This window comes from Orussus abietinus, unplaced genomic scaffold (assembly GCF_000612105.2).
Source record: "Orussus abietinus isolate OABI.00-Male unplaced genomic scaffold, Oabi_2.0 scaffold20, whole genome shotgun sequence".
Classification (NCBI taxonomy): domain Eukaryota; kingdom Metazoa; phylum Arthropoda; class Insecta; order Hymenoptera; family Orussidae; genus Orussus; species Orussus abietinus.
In genome coordinates, this window is record NW_019394282.1 from 740,449 (window position 1) to 757,642 (window position 17,194).

A 17,194-nucleotide genomic window follows, 5' to 3' on the forward strand; every position below is an offset into this window, starting at 1 on the left:
TACCATGCGGCAGTTGACGGTGGTGGCTTACCTACGCTTACCGATACTGCTCGCTTTAGATGGTAAAGGAAGAACACTCGTGACGTTCCATTTGACTTCTCTATTTGAGATCTCCCAACTCATCTCTATGTTCAACTGTGATGGAACTTACCGAAATCTAACATTTTTATGCTTTATTTAGACCATCTGTTGTCCATGAACGACGTACCCTTATATCGTGTTCTAGATTTTCACAATAATCTTACCGTCAAAATTACGTTGCAACTATCAAGCACCAACAAGCAGAATAAAACATAAAGCGAAAACAGCGCAAGCTGCAGTAGATAACCTAACCAAGAAAGTTAAATTTATCTGAGATGATCCTTTGTAATGGCTGCAGGAGTAAACCCGGCTGATTTGTTGATGTTATGTAAATCTCATCCTTGTTTGCACGAAAAATAGTATAAAAATGATTAAAATAACAGCTCTTAACGAAGAATCGAGTGAAGAAAGTGAAGAGGATGATGTACCCACAATTACAAAAGAAGCACAGGTGGGAATAACTTTATTCTTCTAAGATCTTTGGATATAACCTCAAACTTACTGTAATTTGTAATTAATTGTCAAATAGCAAACTGATGCGAATTTATTTTGGTTTTGTATTTTTCTAAATATGTACAGTTCGTGTTATTATGGCCTCTAATCTGCAATTTTATATAGAGTTACTTGTTGTGTTTAATATATAGCTATACATCCTTAGCATCCTCTGATAATTCAATGATTTGTCATTTATGCTTTTAGGAACAAATTGTCATTACTGAGTATAACAAGGCCTTAGACTTATTAAAACATGATAAGAAAGAGGAAGCCTTAATTATTTTTAAAGATCTATTGGAGACTGAATTATTGGATCAAGTAGAAAAACCTGAAGTGCTTGATGGTCGATCTAGGCCGATGCTTTCGTTGAAGTATGCCTGTTTTAAAAATATTGGAACTATTCAAGCACAATTAAAGAATTACGAGAATGCAATAGATAATTATTGGGAAGCAGCAAATTTAGATGATACCGATGTGATGCTTTGGTACAGGATGGGTACCTGGGCAATAAAGACGTCCAATTTGGAATTGGCATGTTCTTCATTTAAACAAGGTTTAAAGTGTAATCCAAATCACTGGCCTTGTCTAGACAGTATTATCACTGCTTTGTATGCTATTCCTGACTATATGAATTGTCTTTTATATATTTCTATGGCACTAGAACGAGATTCAAGTTATATCAAGGGTTTAGCATTTCGATATCAAATTTTCAAAGATATTCCATGCTTTGAAGAATGTTATAAATTATATAATAGTGATTGGTCTTTAGATCCACCTTTAGATACGGAATATGATCAAGTGATTGCAGATAAACTTCTGGCAGAGGCAAGAGATATAGCCGAAAGATGGGTGGATTCATGTAAGCCAGAATTTACCGCAAAGTCATTATCGGAGTTGACCTTACGAAAACCTCTGAGTAAATGTGACTGGATGGAATTAGGAGAAAGCCTATTAGATATGCATAGGTATATTACAGAGAGTAATTTAAATTTTGTTAGTCACATTAAGTTAGAAGTTCTTAAACAAAGTGAAAGCGAAGTAAAATTATTTGGAGATGAAAGTAATATTAGAGAGAACTGTGAGATGATCATAGACCAACCATTAATTGATGAAGACTTAAAAAGTGAAGATGAAATTGACACAGGTGTAAAGTGTGAAGAAAATGAAGATGATAATCATTCAATTGAAAATCTTACAGATCAAATGTTCAACAATAATGTTGATACTGGATTAGAAATTGAAATAGAAGACGATAGAAAATCTAGTTCAAGTGACATTCAAATTATAGAAGATGAGGATCCTTTACGTATCTCAGATACAGATATTCAGACTTTTGAGGAAGATAACCAACTAAAGCAAAAATTTGAAGAATCAACTATTTTTGGACTCGATGATGATATTGAAAAGGAGCAATTGGACAAGAATTCTGAAATTGGTAACATTGGTAAATTTAATGAGATTGAGCCGTTAAATGATAAATCAAACGGTAAAGAAAAATCCAATGACAAAACCAGCGAGAAGTCTAATGGAAAGTCTGAAGATAAAACACAAAAAGTAGAGGATAGGACCAATGATAAACCAGAAGGAAAGGATGAAGGTCAAAAGGTTAAAAAAAGACGCAGAAGTTCTTTATGCTTTCTCCAGCAGTGGGCATGGAGCAGTAGTAGTATGAGGCGTTCAGCGAGAGTTCGAAGCTCGAATAGAAGAGAAGTAGAAAGAGAAGATGTTCTTTTAGAAGACACTCTTAAAAGAATATTCCCAAGCACTTTACTGTATGTTAATATTAATATATACATATTATTTTCATCAAAAACGTTTAGATAACTAAGTTACTGTCACTTTTTAGGCCAGAATCTGTGAAATTAACAAAAGAGGATCCTACAAAATATATGGAAGATTCTATGGATACAATGGACTTGTATCAGTTATTCACAAATCGGGAGAATAATGGAAATACAACGGAAGGCACTAAGAGTACTGATAGTTCTAAGCCACCTACTCCTGAAATGAGGTGAATGCTTCTTTAGTCTGTTACAAGTGATACTATGTAAATCATTCTTCAATTAAAATAAAATATTCAGTTTATAATTATTTTCCTTATATAATTCTCGCATTACAGTGAAGACATGGAGCGATATTTTGATACAGAACGAGAAAAGTCAGATGTCGATGCCTTTATAAGTGAGCACAGCAGTAAAAGTAATTTAATGATAATCATTGCTAAATTTGTAGAATTTTTGTGCACTAAATGGAATCAAGAATGGCCAAAAGGATTGTCAGAAGTATATCTTCAGGCCTATATATTCATGAGGTACCAAGAACTTTTGTACAAGTATACTCCAATATTTTCTTTTACTTTAATACTATTAATTTTTATCACTAATTTTTAGAGAACATATACCACATCCATCATCGTTTGGAGATGATGTAGATGAATGTATTCTAAGACTAGATGGTGAAGCGACTTTATTATTTGGTGAATTACATACAGATAAATGGATGGCCAATAAACCAGATGCCCTACCTTTTTCAACGTACGTGTTTTTATCCAAAGCTCAACTCTTGTAATTCTATGTCTGTACAATCGTGTCACAATCGTTTTATTCAATCTTTGCAGGATAGACAAACTTGGTACTGGGATGCCGTCAGAAGAATTAGGATTTGTTATCTTTGTCAGTACACGGGAAGATTTATTCAAGGAAGAAAGTCTCTTATTCTTGCTAAGAGTTTTATGGCTCAAAGCCAACATATTTTTATGCCAAGGAGATACGGAAATAGTTATCGAAACCCTGGAATTGGTGAGAATTAATTACATATTTTTCAATTAAACTTTGTTAATATTTTTACATGTATTTTGGTCCATGATTTCAGTTATTGAGCCATTTACAAGAAGTGCAAGAAAACGGGAAAAATTTTACGATTAGGCTTCAAAATTGCAGTTGCTATCCATGCATAAGTATTTGTGTTGTGGAAAAGTTATTGACATCTATTAAAAGGTTTGTTTCTATTAAAAGAACTACATTAAGACTCCGCAACTATCCCTCGTTTATGGAAAGGTTACACGTAATTATTTTAAACTAAATTTTGTATTAATCCGTTCTAGGGGTCAGAAACTTAGCGAGATTCAAAACTTATACGATGCAAAGAAGTATGCAGAACTATCTTCCGTCTTGCAAGATACATTTAAATATGCAAAACAGAGACACAAACTGATCACAAACAATGCAGTCATTGTTGATCGGGTTAATCAACTGGCAATGTTGCTCGATAGTCTTTGGCACCTTCGACAGTACGAGGTACTGTTTACATTTGGCTAACTACAATCTACTTGTATTTTTTTCACATACATATTAAATGAATTTACATAATTTTCTAGGATTGTTATGTGTGGGCTGAAGCTTGTCTTCACGAAGGATGGCAAAATTATTTGAACTCGTCGGAAGAAGTCGATCAAAAAAAGTGGGCAGGCTCGGTTCTAAATTCTCTTGAAAAGTTAGATGCCTGTACTGCAGAAGTTAGTACGTTCATTGGTACGTAATAGAATAATAAAATGTATATTTCATTTTTACCACATTGAAAATGACGATTAAAAGAAACTTCACTACTTTGTCGTTACAGTAAAATATTTACCAGAAAATCGTCAGTCCAGACTTGTCCAGAACTTAGTTCAAATAACGTGTCACCAACTCGATGTATCGGACAACCAAATTGAAATGCCCCTTGAGACTGTTGCCCCTTGGATTTTATTGCATTATATTTTACAATAGTAAGTTGTATTCACGAATGATTTTATTACTGTCACACTACTTGTTTACAATTATATTGGTTCACAGCGAGGAAGACAAGGAACGTGCCAAAACCACATCACTTACAAAAAGCAAAGTTCAGACTTCGCATAGTCCAGAATCCGAAGACGATGACGAGGAAATACCCCCTTCGCTCATGATTCTATTTACCGCCCATGAGTTTCTTGGTCGCCATTCATGGTGTTGCATTAACGAGGCGAAATTGCTACTTTTCACCATGAATGTGGTCGTTCCCAAACTACGAACACCTCAGTACTCTTCTGTGAAGAACAAATTGACGAAATTCATGGAGCAGATATTCTTTTGCCTTTACGGGCACCCCAATAGGGTAAATAAAAGTAAACCGAAACACCTCGAAGAACACGGAGTTCCTCAGATGCAGCTTACCTGGGAAGGAGCACAATTACTTTTGGACTTCTATAAACCGGATACCATACCAAACTTCCGGTCGCCTAAAATTATTTCAATCGGCTCAGATACTGAGATTCTCTTTAAAAGGATTAGTCGACTTGTGCCTGTAAAGAGCAATCCTAGTCAGATAGCAGACGAAATGACCGCCTACATAACAGGGGAAAAAGACAAGATGCCTAGTGTCAAAAAACCTCTGCCATATCCAATGTCTTCGATTTATTATTTGCTGGCGGATTTTTATTTTAAAAACAGCAAATGGTCGCCTGCGGCACGGTACTTTCTGCTGGATCTTTGCTTGCATCCGACAGCTTTTAATTCCTGGATCGGTTTGGCTCTGTCAACTGGTACACAGATGGAAACTTGGTTGGATGGCTGCCAAACTTTCAAGTGAGTCTTTGCAACGATGGAGCGTAATTCAGTTTGAATGTATCATTTTACTAACGATCTTAAATACGCGTTTAACACATTTCTTTTAATTTTGATTTTATAGGAATGAAAACATATTCCTTGAAAAGGCAAAGTTAGCTCAGAACAGTTTTCAGCGTGCCGTCGAATTGTCTCCAGGGGATTCTGTTATCTTAATAGAATATGGAAACTTTGTCTATATGGTGCATTCGTTTTGTTCACGGTTACTTAAGCAAGAAACTGACACCTTGAGTATGGAGAGATTTGAGGTTCTGGAGACCCGAAAGGAATACATGCTAGACATTGCGGCTCAGTGCTTTTTATCAGCCCACCGAATATTTATAGCTTGTCACGGAATCGATGACACTACTGAACTTCAAGACGAACGATGGCTCTATCAGTACATGCTGGCTAAAATTGCTGAAAAGAAAAATGAAGATCCTCCAGTATTTCTAGAACATTATGCTAAAGTAAGGATTGTTCAGTTTATTTATTACAGTTGAGTCTTCGGCTTTTTTAATTACCTTGTTCAATGAGTATATTTTTTTTCCCTGCCAGGCCAGCGAATTATTGTACGAAAGCAATGCACAGTATCCACGGAAAATAAGCCACAAGAATCCACAAAACCTATCGGTCGAGGCACTAGAAGTCCACTATCGAATTCATGCAAGTATATTAAAGTATTTAGAACAGCACGAAGGCAAACCTATTAAAAAGTCGCTAGGTCAGTTATTTTTGCAACACTTAAAGAATTGTGCCGAAGGACCATTCATGAAATACCAATCGAAACTTAATGATAAGAAAAAAGAAGATGGTTCTGATTCCGATAGCAGAACACTGTTAAAGGACTCTGAAACTGTAGGAGAAACGCCAAAAAATATTGTGTCCGTGCAACAGCGTTCAAATAGTATTGAAGAAATTGAAATAGTAGAGAGAGTTTCTGATAAGACGGAAATGAATAGAAGTACGAACCAAGTGAAGATTGACAGTCGCAAGAGATTACCAGAAGATCAACCTTGCGAACCCAATAAGAGAATGAAACTGGGCAGTATTTCCCATTTGCAACTCATGCAGGATGTGGTGGCTTTAATTGATGATTTGATCACCAAAGTTTGTGTAATGGTAACACAGAAAGGTTCACCAAACGACGAAGTCATGATTTTGTCGAGTGACGAAAGCGACGAGTCCAAACCTCAGACACAAGAAAAGAAGCCGATTGATAGCAACAACAGAAATAAGGACCAAGGCAAGAGCAATTCATCAGCCTCAAACAGTAATGCCCAATTGGATGTTACTATGAAAAATGAAAATATACAAGACTTAATGGATGTACTTATGAAACAGGCGATGGAAATGAGTCAGAATGTGGATTCATCACTGCCGGATGATGATGATACGAGGAAATCGGAGGGAAAATGGTTGAACGATGACTTTCAGGTATCCTTCAAAGCTGTACTAAACAGAACGATGTCCACTATCTTTTTTTGTTTTTTTTTTTCGACAAAACTTTCTTCTATCAATTATTTAGTGTTAATGAGATGATTTTTCGTGAAGGCTTAACGGCTTTATTTTCCAGGAAAAGGAAGCTAAAGATAAAGTGGGAGAGAAGAAAAAAATCCAAATGAATACTGGGAAAGATGAAATAACATTGAGTCGAAGAGGATCTCAGGAAAGTACTACTACTACGCAAACTACGACGACGACGGAAACAAATAATTCCAGTTCCAGCAGCAGTGATGACTCTAGCAGCAGCGATGACAGTTCTGACAGTGATAGCTCTAGCTCTAGCGAAAGTGAGTCTGAAAGCGATGGGGAAAAAAAGAAAAAAGACGTCGATACCAAGGAAAAGGGTAAATAAAAATCGTGGACGTTCAAGCGTTATTTACTTTCTATTTAAATTCGCGGTTAAATCGCTTTCTAAAATAGCCGGTACGGTTATTTTATATAAAACTATGGTTTAAAATACTATTAAAATAAATTTGCAGAGGAGTATTTGTCAGAAGAAGAAGTTGCAACTTTGATCGCATATTGTTTGGCCGGCTTGGAACAGTGCGTTTTGCGATTTCCCGAGCATTATAAGTCTGTCTACCGACTTACGCACTTCTTTTTCAATAACAAGGTAGCAAAAGATACTTCAAAATGCAGAGATCTATTGTTGGGCACGTATACTTGCCAATTTTATCCAGCGCAATCCTTCCAAGGACTTTTCGCAGAAAGGAAGAATACTAACTTTTTCAACGTAAGTTTTATTTCAATACTATTCTTTACTAACAACTTATATTTATTCATTCATACGATTTCGTCAATTGAGTAATTTGTTCTAATCATGGTATGTAGTGTAGAAGTGCTTCTTTAAATTTGTCCACATCTAGAGACTGCACGAATAATGCTTCCTTCGCATCATTCTTAATATCATTACGACTCACTTCGGCGAGAGGATCGCGTATTTCGCTTTTTAATATTAATTTCGGCCACAACATCACAACTGCAGTCATTTGATCGGGTGGTGACCATCCTGGTGACATTTTTGGTAGGGCAACTCTTTCGGCAAGGTTTAAAAAATTCACCACAGAGGAGTTACTCTTTCCAAAGACTTCCTTGCGCCACTTCTGTATTACAAACAAAACCGAATCTTATTATTTAGTGCATACATTTTTTACTGCTTTTGCTTTGATAATTAAAGAACAATGTTATTGAACTTGATAACGCGTAATATATATAATGAACTTATTCTGATTCATTCTGTAGGACATACTAATCTAAACGTTTTAATTTTTTTGAGCAAAATTCTTACCTTTGATATGGCTGCATTTTTTGCTACCGAGAGCGGTAAAATAACCATTGTCTGGTTCTTTTCAGCCTTAGCCACTATATCATAACTCTTCCGATCAAATTCAGCATTAAATTCCAATTCGCCCCTTTTGCCTGATGTGCTCATCGAGATAAATTGTTTAACTTTTGATGAAAAACTTGAATCCAAATTAATTGCCAATGCAATATTCGTCAGTGGACCAAGAGTTAATATAGTGACTTCGCCTATATTTACAATATTTACTATATTTACAATTAATGTCGATCAATTTTATTGAGAGAGGTATTGATTATCTTAAGACTGCAAAGAATCTTGATTTATCGCTTTGTTGAATCGCTTTAAAACCCGATAAAGAAACTCCGCAATATACGTCATACTCTTTATCTAATTTTTATACCGATCGCTTATCGATTTAGTTTGCTATTTAAAAAGTAACATAGTAGCTAATAAAAAAGTAATGTCCACATGGTACGGATCTTGGAATTTACTTCAGTTCTTGTCTCTTTTTAAATATATGTACGTATCTATCATACCTGGGTATTGATTAATTATCTCAACTAAGGCATCTGGAGCTGTTTTATTTTTAACGGGCTCGATAATAATATCTTCTTTAAAATCAAAATCACCCAACCCATCTTTTCCAAAGAAATCTGCATCAAAGGCAGAACTTGGTGCTAACGATTCTGCTGCACCAATATAAACTGGAATCTGTTAACAAATATGATAAAATATGAATTTTTCACCTACTAAAGGCCAAGGTTCTCATATATTTCGGAGGATGGAAAAACGTTTTTGTACTTACGTCGGACCTTTTAGCAATCGTCAGAGTCTTTAATACATTCGTCACAACATTATCGACTTTCGTGTTTCCATTGACACAAGTAAAAGCTAATATTTCAAGATTTCCTTCGTCGATTTTCTGCGAAGCAAGAGTCAAAAGTATCGCCATAGCGTCGTCAGCTCCAGCATCAGTATCAATGATCAGTTTTCCCGGTCTTTTCAGAAATAATCCATCATGAATTTCTGAAGCTGAGGGGGCCAAAGTAACGCCAAGAATTCTGGATATTCATGTAACAAATACCAACAAACCCTTTTTAATCAATACGCTACGTTGAGAAACTGTAAATGCTTAGAAATTTCGCGAATTTATTTCTTAAACGCGTAAATGTACTTATTTTATTTTTAAACATTCTCATTCCTCGACGTTTCTTAATTTAAGTATAAAAATCTGAGGTAATAAATACTGCGGCGATAATAAACAATTTAGCTCTTCTGGTACCTGTTTGTCACGAAACACGAAATAATTGCAACAAAAATTACACTTTTTCGAGCCATTGCCTTAGTTGAACGGATTCACGACAAATGAAGCTTACATATTTTCTTGCTATTTTATCATTTAATTCCTTTGAGCTCTTTTTATCATTACGCAAGTAATTGGCGAAAGATATAACCGAGGCACGCCTCAAGATTGCATCTTTGCGGTTAATTTAAAAATTTCAGCCACACTGCCTTTTTGCCACAATTCATCATTCGTTTTTTTTTTTTTACTTTAAGTGAAACTTATTATGGTACAGTAATACGTGCAAGTTCACATGTTATAAAAACATCGCCTATGCTTTTGGCCTAATGAAGTTATCATTAAAATCACCTCTCGTTATTGATATCTCATTTTAATTTTTTTTCCCCAGTTATTTACTATTTACAATCATCTTTGTGTTTCAGTATCGACACAATTTGTGGAAACGTTTTCATTAGTGTGTCATTTTTCCAATTAATTATTAACATTTATGGTGAAATGGAAAATAAAAATAATTACGCTCAAAGCAATCAGTATTGAAGACGTAAGGGTATTTCATCAAGGAATGATTAAGAATAATTAATAATATCCCATGATGCTTTTTAACTCAGAAGTCTTACTTCCAATGCGCGTGGCAGCAATTCACTGATTATTCCCTCGACATTTGATAGTTATTTTAATTGATATGCCCTTATTACGTCAGAAGCAAAAGGCATGTGATTTTTAAATAGCGTGTTCAACAATCTATTAAAGAAAAATACTTTTCATGATCTTACGGCATTGCATACCCCCAAAAATACAACGGAACTGGTCTTTCGCTGATCTTAGTTTAATTATTCTCAGTGGTAATTTATTGCTAAATTTATTTCCAAATAAGATTTAAAATGTGCAAAGTATTTTACTCCGACAGTGCCCGTGATACTTACATAATAGCACAAATTACAAAGCACACACATATTGCTAACACTAGGAGAAGTACACGTTTCTTAGTCATGTTCTCAATCCGGCAAAGCAAATAAAAATGATTCCTACGTTGGCTTCTCGCTGACACTTCATTTCTTCGCGATCTAATTACCGTTAAATTAATCGTTGAGCAATGGTAGCTACACTTCTTATAGAGTGCTCTTTGGAGTACACGAAAATAGCATGGTACTTTACTCAAACAGTACACCGTATAGGGGATAGATACATATGTGAATATTTTGCATTCATACATTTCATTTGAGCAAACACATGGCAATACTCAATGTGATAAAGCACGTAAAATACGTCATCGGTTTCTTGAACAATTACACGATGTCTTAGTATTAATTTTATTACTTCTTAAACGTCCCCATTCCCATTTTGGATGTTAATGCCCGTTAACGTGTTTTTATTTGTTGCATTTTTACACCGAATGCAAGATTACACGAAAACGATTGTTGCTAGTGTTTAAAGTGTACTCATCGATAACGGGTATTTTATGAAAATGCAACAGCATTGTTAATTTTATTTAGAAAATGGTGTTAAGAATGGAACATGGTATTTAGTATAGGAGTTCTGTTTGATAGCGCAAGGATAGTTACTGACTGTTTACTGAGCCTCGCTAGTTGCTAAGAGACGAACGAACTAAACTCTGAGGAGGGAGTGTTTATATAAGTCATAAGAAAAGGTACATGAACTTTTCCTTATTTGCTCATTTGCAAGGTACGATAGAGTATGACTTTTTTCTCTGACCAAGATAGTTGGTTAATACCGAGATATGCATTCTAGGGAACATTACATGCTCGTACCAACAGTACTGCTAAACAAGTTGATTCGTAATCGTATTTAATTAATTACAAGGAAATTAATATATGTCCACATATTCATTATTTATTAATGAATAAACTGTTCCGAATTACAGGGAATATGGCGTATTCCTATCAGCGAAGTGGACAGGCCTGGGAGCTTTGCTTCCTACATGTCAAAATGCGTGACTCTGCTTATGCAGGTATTAAAGGAAACGGATGACAGCAGAATGCTCATGGAGTTGTACCTGCAACTTCGAAAAATCCCAGATTCGGATAAGTAAGATATAATGTGACTTTTACATATTTTTTACCGAAGGCATTCTCCGCAGCGAGTTTCAACCGTGGTATTTACCTTTATCTCTTGTAGGAAATATTTACGCGACTCTGAGAGGGAACAACTTTCCCGCCAAGCTGTAACCCTTTGCCTGCAATCTCTACGCACGAGGATACAGGCCATGGGGCCACCGAATGTATTGGAGAATGCACTTTTGGTCAGAACGGATACAAGGACTCAAGTACTTCTAGATGTCTATAAGATTTATCAGCAGGTTCAGAAAAATTTCCAAAGTAAGGAGTCAACGGTACAAACAATCTCCTCTCTGTTGATAGAAACCTACAAAACGTATACGGGGAACAAGGTAAGTGCACATACGTGGAACAATTCCAATTCATGCTTTGCTTCACCATGCAATGCATTCCATTTGTTTTTATGTATCTATAAAGAAGAGATTATGTGTACGTTCGTTATGACTATTCAAAACCGAAATAATAAATCGTTGACTCTTGTAGACTCCAGAAGGCAACGTCTTAGATATTGCTATCAAGTGCTGCCAACAACAAATTCTAGCTAACAAGATTGCAGGGTCGAATGCTAATTCGAACAGTGCTCAAGCACCCATTGCGTCCCCCAGTCCGGTATGTACTTAAATGAATATTTCCAATAATCATAAATGCCGTGTTGCATGCTTATTGTATGCGCGATAAATTGCTTCTTGCCCAACCGTTCATGTTTCTTATTTCTGCCTCATAGATAACGACGCTTCCTGTGCAACCTGTGTCCACATCTCCGCAGACTTCACAAAGTCGCAAGCCGTACAAGAATTCCAGCGGCACGGGACGTCCCAGAGGACGACCGCCAAACGTAAACAAGTATCTTCATGCAATGCAACAAGCCAGTGGCTTAAACAGCCAATTCGACCCGAAAGCTGGTTTCGGCAATTATCTAGGTGGCTCTGAAAATCACTTGATGAACCCATACTTCCTCAGCCCTCTGGTAGACTCCAACATGATATCAGCCATGTTAGCTACCAGTTTAGGGAGCAACATGATGGATCCTCTCTCAGCCATAAACTATCTAAATCACGTCAGCAGTTACAAGGACATCCTAAGGCAATACCAAGGCAACTATACAACAATGAGCAGCATGACTGCCGGCATGAACAGCGCGTCTAACACCATGGCCAACATGAGCAACATCTCGACCATGAGCTCTGCCGGGGCAGGCATAAACACGCTAACGAATGTGGGACACGTGAATAGCATGAACAACCTGGGTAATTTAACCGTCCAACAATTGCTGAATTATAGCAACGCCACCTCGTCGACATCCCGCACAACCCCAATGTACCATCAGGCCACGGCCAAGAGTACCGTGACTGCCATGTCGGCTACAAAAGACAGACCAAACATCTCCATAACACCTGTCAACACCGCGCCGCATAAATCCAAGAGTACCGTCAAGCTTGGCGAGTCTGGACCCGCGCATATGCCGAAGATGCCGCACATGTCCCAGGCACCGAAGCCAATATTGCATCCGCCAAGTTCCCAGGTGTCGTTGCTGAAAACCTCGGTCATTCAGCAGGTGAAAACGACACCGCCTAAACAAATGACAGCCCCGCAGATTCGGGTGTCGAAATCCCTGACGGAGCCTCAGCCTGCACATAACTCGTCGTTAGGACATTCCCCGTTGAAGAGCGGAAATGCTCCAAGCTCGGCAAGTCTACCTCATGCAGCACATGCAGCACTGGGGCCGTCTTTGAGTATGAAGCCGACGATACCTATGAATATACCCCCTGCGAGGCCAGGCACGTCGCTGCAACATAAATTATTGTCAAAGAAGCATCCACAGCGGTCACAGATGCCGCTGAATGTTCTTAATCCCCCGAAAAGACCGAAGCCCTCCAAACCCACTTCTGTTCCATCAATACCGAGGCCATGTCCGAGTACGTTCCAAAGTATGCTGAACCCGCTGTCGAGTGGTTCCCTGATGTCGCAAGGACCTTTCGTCCCGCCTGACCTGAGCGGTATCTCGGTCAATCCGATTGGTTCATCAGCATCCAACGGGCCGGGATCGAAAGCTTCGGGCTACAGGAAGCCATCTGTAAAACCGAAAACTTCCTCGATAGAAGGGGGGCCCGGCTCTCAGCCAAACCCTTTGGTGCAGGCTGGCTCCGCAGAAGCGTTATCTGTGTTGTCGCAGCTGAAGCAGCATGCTCACTTAGAGATTATTCCCCAGCAAAAGGGGCAGATGAAGCAGACCATGGATTTTGGGAAAAGCCTCGCAGGACCGATCAGTGTCATCTCTCAAAAAATGGCGGACCCCCTCAGACAGTCCAATTCCGACTGCATGACTGTATACGAAGTACCGAGAGCAAAGTCTGGAAATGTTGGTAGTGGTAGCATGAAGAAACTTGAGAAGTCAAAGGAGAGTGTCGAAATTATCACGTTAGACGATTAAAGACTTCGGGGCGACGGCAGGACTTTGATATATTGAAGGATCATCCCTTTAACTTTAATTAAATAATGTCGACGGGGTGCATGTGAGCTGAAGTATTACGTCGAAGTCTTCCCACCCTCGGAATATGGTGTCCACTTTCCAACCGAATCTCTTAGCGCAAATTGTTGTTCCGGGGGTTATCTTGACTTTGTTGCCAGCGATGCAACGTCTTGTGAATTTCACCGCCATTCCATGATTAATGGGTCAGTTAAAGGACACGAGAGTCTTGTAATATGTTGGCAGTAACAGTGTCGAGGGATGCGGCAAATGCCGAAAGAAAGTAACGCGATAATTAGCACGACTGTTAAGGACTTCAGTGTTAATAGCGATACTGGTAGATTAAGGTTCCTGCTTTGACAATGTTTAGGATGTTTCCTTTCCTTTTTATCGATGTGTGCTGTTGCCCGCAAGGTATAACAGACCTTATCAAATTAGATTTTTAATTCGCCTTGAGGAAGCTTGTGCTCAAGCTTTGTGTACGTTTATTATTATCGCAGGAAATATACTCCTATGATAAGGATAAATGAGCACCGATTTCCATGCAGGATAATCCTTCAAAACTAGGAAAAGCTCATGGCGAATTGAAAACAAACGAACAGCATTTGTTACGTATACATGATAATTTTGTGAGAATGTTTGTGAGCATACATGGAAGATTTATTTCCGGAGATTTTCTATTTATAGTATTCTGTATGTACGTAGCGTACGAGAATATTCACCAGTGTCATTTCTTTAAAATATTCAAAGCGATTTTTCAATTATCTGTCTACTTGAATTTTTTACACAAATTTTCGTGCAAGATGTAACTTATACTACACGATTCTGTTCCTTGTAACGTAATACGGTGAATTACGTGCGGAACGCTATCACAGGCAATACTGTAACAACAGAAGATAAACTTAACATTTTCATTGATTAATTCTCATAATTGAGGAAGCGACAAATTTGTGATATCACCTTTACCATTCATTCGCGAATCAAGTAGTGGAACGGTAACGCAATACTTATAAGTTAATTTATTTGTTTTCGTATGATGGAATAAATAGAATTTACCGCCACTTTCAGCCCAGTGATTCATCGCATCGATCGATTCTGCCCTCATTTAGGAAACACCCTACAAGATTTCTAATTCCAAGACTAAGTACCACGAGGAAACAGCCCTTTCTCGAACTTGCCAAGAATCTCTTGAAACTTCCCAAAACGAGGTACTCTTAATCTATCAATGACAAATGCTCCGTACTCATGCTACATAATATTTATTTCAGGAATAGATTCATTTTTTAGATACATTTTACCGATGAGAAGAAAGAGGAAAAAAAGGGGGAACACTTCAATTTCGAGGAAATCAAGGACCGGGTGGTCTCCATCTTGATTATCCGAATTAGCAGCAGCAGTCTGGGCAGCAGGAGCAGACCCGACCGCAGGTGTTGACGGACAACTTGAGACACACGGAGGTGCATTGGTTGACGCATCCACAGCCACAGCCACAGCCGCAATCACCGCAGCACCCACAGCCACAGCCGCAATCACCGCAGCACCCACAGCCACAGCAGCAATCACCGCAGCATCCACAGCCACAGCAATCACCGCAGCATCCACAGCCACAGCAATCACCGCAGCAGGGGTCGCAGCAGCAACTACAGCAGCAGTTACCGCAGCCGCAATCACCGCAGCCACAATCACCGCATTCTTCTTCAGCTTCAGCGTCCTCTTCAGCCTCCTCAGCTACTTCTTCGGCGGCTCGCTTGTGATGGTTGTGGACGTGTTTGTGCTCGGCTGCCTCTTCGCTGTCCACGCCTGCTGGCTGTGCTGCATTTACGGCTCGTTTGTGGACTCTGTACTGGCCATCCCCTCTGCAGTCGTCGTCAGCTGGTACTGCTCCAACTGATCGCTTGTGGACTCCGTACTGGCCATCCCGTCTGCAGTCGTCGTCAGCTGGTACTGCTCCAACTGATCGCTTGTGGACTCTGTACTGGCCATCCCCTCTGCAGTCGTCGTCAGCTGGTACTGCCCCAACTGATCGCTTGTGGACCCCGGACAGACCTTCCGGTCTGCAGTCGTCGTCAGCTGGTACTGCTCCAACTGACCGCTTGTTGTGAACGTGCTGCTCCTGCGGATGCTCTTCTGCTCCCACTTTGGGAATGGCTCTAAAACATCAAATAGCTTGTGTAAAATTTATCAAAGCGGTTACCATGACGCCTTCGTTGTTCCTTAACACTAGTTTCAAGATAGAAGACCGTTAATTTGAAGATTCAGTATAATAATTATGCATGTTACTACTTGTATTACAAGTACATGAAGGAGGGGTACATCTATACAGAACGTAACAAAATTAGTGGCCCCAGTTTATCGCCATCTGTGTGGAAAATGAAGTCGAAATGTCCTGTGAAATTCTTCCTACGCTACATAGTGTAGCCTATAATCATTAATTTAAAAATTGCGAATCAGGCTCGTTGATTAACGGTAAGCTATTTTGTCATTAATTATTATAGGTGGATTATGGACTGTGGAAAGAAATTGTACAGGACTTTTCGACTCCATCATCTACAAGGATAACGATGTGTTAACCGTGGCCACAAATTCTGGTATACTGTATAAGGATACCAGCCTCAATCTTCAGAAGTGTGCAAAGTGCACTTTGAATAAGTGATTTTTATGGAACAAGCGCTAATGTAACATGTACTACTTACAGGCTTTCTCAAAGTAGAACCGGATTTAATATGAATTTTAATAATTTCTAAACAATTTTCCACCGCGTAACCGCGAAAAATCAAAATTCTTGTCGTTTTGGAAAAAGAAACGTTCAGTTTCATAATTATTTCTTTTTACATACTAGTCGATTGATTTTTTGTATTGCTGTTTATAGATCTTTATACTCACTTTCCGCTAACGACGGCAAAGACGGCAAAGGCCGAGAGAAATACTACTGCGAACTTCATGCTTGCTGATTTTCTGCGAGTGTTGGAACTTGCGACTCTGGTGGAACTTTAGTGTTCTGATTGAGGAGTGCTCAAGTGTGCTTCTAACGGCGGATTTTGCATCTTTTATACTACTAGAAAATGTCCAGGCGATCCCACCAGTCGATTTTTCGACGGCTCATTTAGGCGAATTCTATGAATCCGAATGTCCGAATATCGGCGATCAGGAAGTAAAGAATTTCAAACAATGCGCCGAATCGGCTGAAGCGAGCACGTGCTTTTTGTCATTCTCTGAGAGAGCGATAAAGCGCCTTGAGTCGTGACGGATTTAAACGAAAATATTATAAACCGCTTCAATAATCAACCTAGAATATACCTATACACGGTTTGCATACGAGCGACCATGACGATTAAGCGCGGA

General features: G+C 38.6%; 3 protein-coding genes across 6 annotated transcripts; 1 reads left to right on the forward strand and 2 right to left on the reverse strand.

Moving 5' to 3' along the window:
• Nucleotides 1-157: 157 nt before the first annotated feature.
• Nucleotides 158-15,149, forward strand: LOC105694581 (calcineurin-binding protein cabin-1). Of its 2 annotated transcripts, none has more exons than XM_012415412.2 (19): nucleotides 158-532; nucleotides 781-2,348; nucleotides 2,423-2,587; nucleotides 2,696-2,887; nucleotides 2,967-3,110; nucleotides 3,194-3,374; nucleotides 3,448-3,572; nucleotides 3,680-3,872; nucleotides 3,953-4,106; nucleotides 4,195-4,342; nucleotides 4,410-5,180; nucleotides 5,284-5,668; nucleotides 5,757-6,635; nucleotides 6,775-7,048; nucleotides 7,184-7,437; nucleotides 11,193-11,356; nucleotides 11,447-11,717; nucleotides 11,869-11,994; nucleotides 12,110-15,149. In XM_012415412.2, exons 1-19 carry the CDS (start codon nucleotides 449-451, stop codon nucleotides 13,814-13,816), a joined length of 7,785 nt encoding a protein of 2,594 aa, XP_012270835.1. In that variant the 5' UTR covers nucleotides 158-448; the 3' UTR covers nucleotides 13,817-15,149. The 2 variants fall into 2 exon arrangements, with proteins under 2 accessions (XP_012270835.1, XP_012270836.1); XM_012415413.2 differs by having other exon boundaries at nucleotides 6,775-6,991.
• LOC105694582 (uridine nucleosidase 1) lies at nucleotides 7,500-10,843 on the reverse strand. 3 transcript variants are annotated; one of them, XM_012415417.2, is made up of 5 exons: nucleotides 10,383-10,843; nucleotides 8,813-9,068; nucleotides 8,544-8,718; nucleotides 7,993-8,234; nucleotides 7,500-7,807 (listed from the first exon to the last, which is right to left on the reverse strand). In XM_012415417.2, the coding sequence occupies exons 2-5, from the start codon at nucleotides 8,957-8,959 to the stop codon at nucleotides 7,523-7,525; spliced, it is 849 nt and encodes a 282-aa protein (XP_012270840.1). In that variant the 5' UTR covers nucleotides 8,960-9,068; nucleotides 10,383-10,843; the 3' UTR covers nucleotides 7,500-7,522. The 3 variants fall into 3 exon arrangements, with proteins under 3 accessions (XP_012270840.1, XP_012270837.1, XP_012270839.1); XM_012415414.2 differs by having other exon boundaries at nucleotides 10,234-10,843; XM_012415416.2 differs by having other exon boundaries at nucleotides 10,084-10,843.
• On the reverse strand, nucleotides 15,132-16,892 carry LOC105694583 (integrin beta-5). The gene is made up of 2 exons (XM_012415418.2): nucleotides 16,736-16,892; nucleotides 15,132-16,002 (listed from the first exon to the last, which is right to left on the reverse strand). Exons 1-2 carry the CDS (start codon nucleotides 16,792-16,794, stop codon nucleotides 15,237-15,239), a joined length of 825 nt encoding a protein of 274 aa, XP_012270841.1. The 5' UTR covers nucleotides 16,795-16,892; the 3' UTR covers nucleotides 15,132-15,236.
• Between the last annotated feature and the right edge of the window lie 302 nt (nucleotides 16,893-17,194).

Excerpts from the sequence above, each read along its gene's own strand:
- LOC105694581 (XM_012415412.2), top strand. The coding sequence starts at position 449 with ATGATTAAAATAACAGCTCTTAACGAAGAATCGAGTGAAGAAAGTGAA. Across the intron at positions 2,349-2,422 it reads ATATTCCCAAGCACTTTACT|GCCAGAATCTGTGAAATTAA; the intron begins GTATGTTAATAT and ends GTCACTTTTTAG. Across the intron at positions 4,343-4,409 it reads TTGCATTATATTTTACAATA|CGAGGAAGACAAGGAACGTG; the intron begins GTAAGTTGTATT and ends ATTGGTTCACAG.
- LOC105694582 (XM_012415414.2), bottom strand. The coding sequence starts at position 10,523 with ATGTATGAATGCAAAATATTCACATATGTATCTATCCCCTATACGGTG. Across the intron at positions 8,719-8,812 it reads CGATTGCTAAAAGGTCCGAC|ATTCCAGTTTATATTGGTGC; the intron begins GTAAGTACAAAA and ends ATTTGTTAACAG. Across the intron at positions 8,235-8,543 it reads GATAATTAATCAATACCCAG|GCGAAGTCACTATATTAACT; the intron begins GTATGATAGATA and ends TTGTAAATATAG.
- LOC105694583 (XM_012415418.2), bottom strand. The coding sequence starts at position 16,794 with ATGAAGTTCGCAGTAGTATTTCTCTCGGCCTTTGCCGTCTTTGCCGTC. Across the intron at positions 16,003-16,735 it reads TTTGCCGTCGTTAGCGGAAA|AGCCATTCCCAAAGTGGGAG; the intron begins GTGAGTATAAAG and ends TTGATGTTTTAG.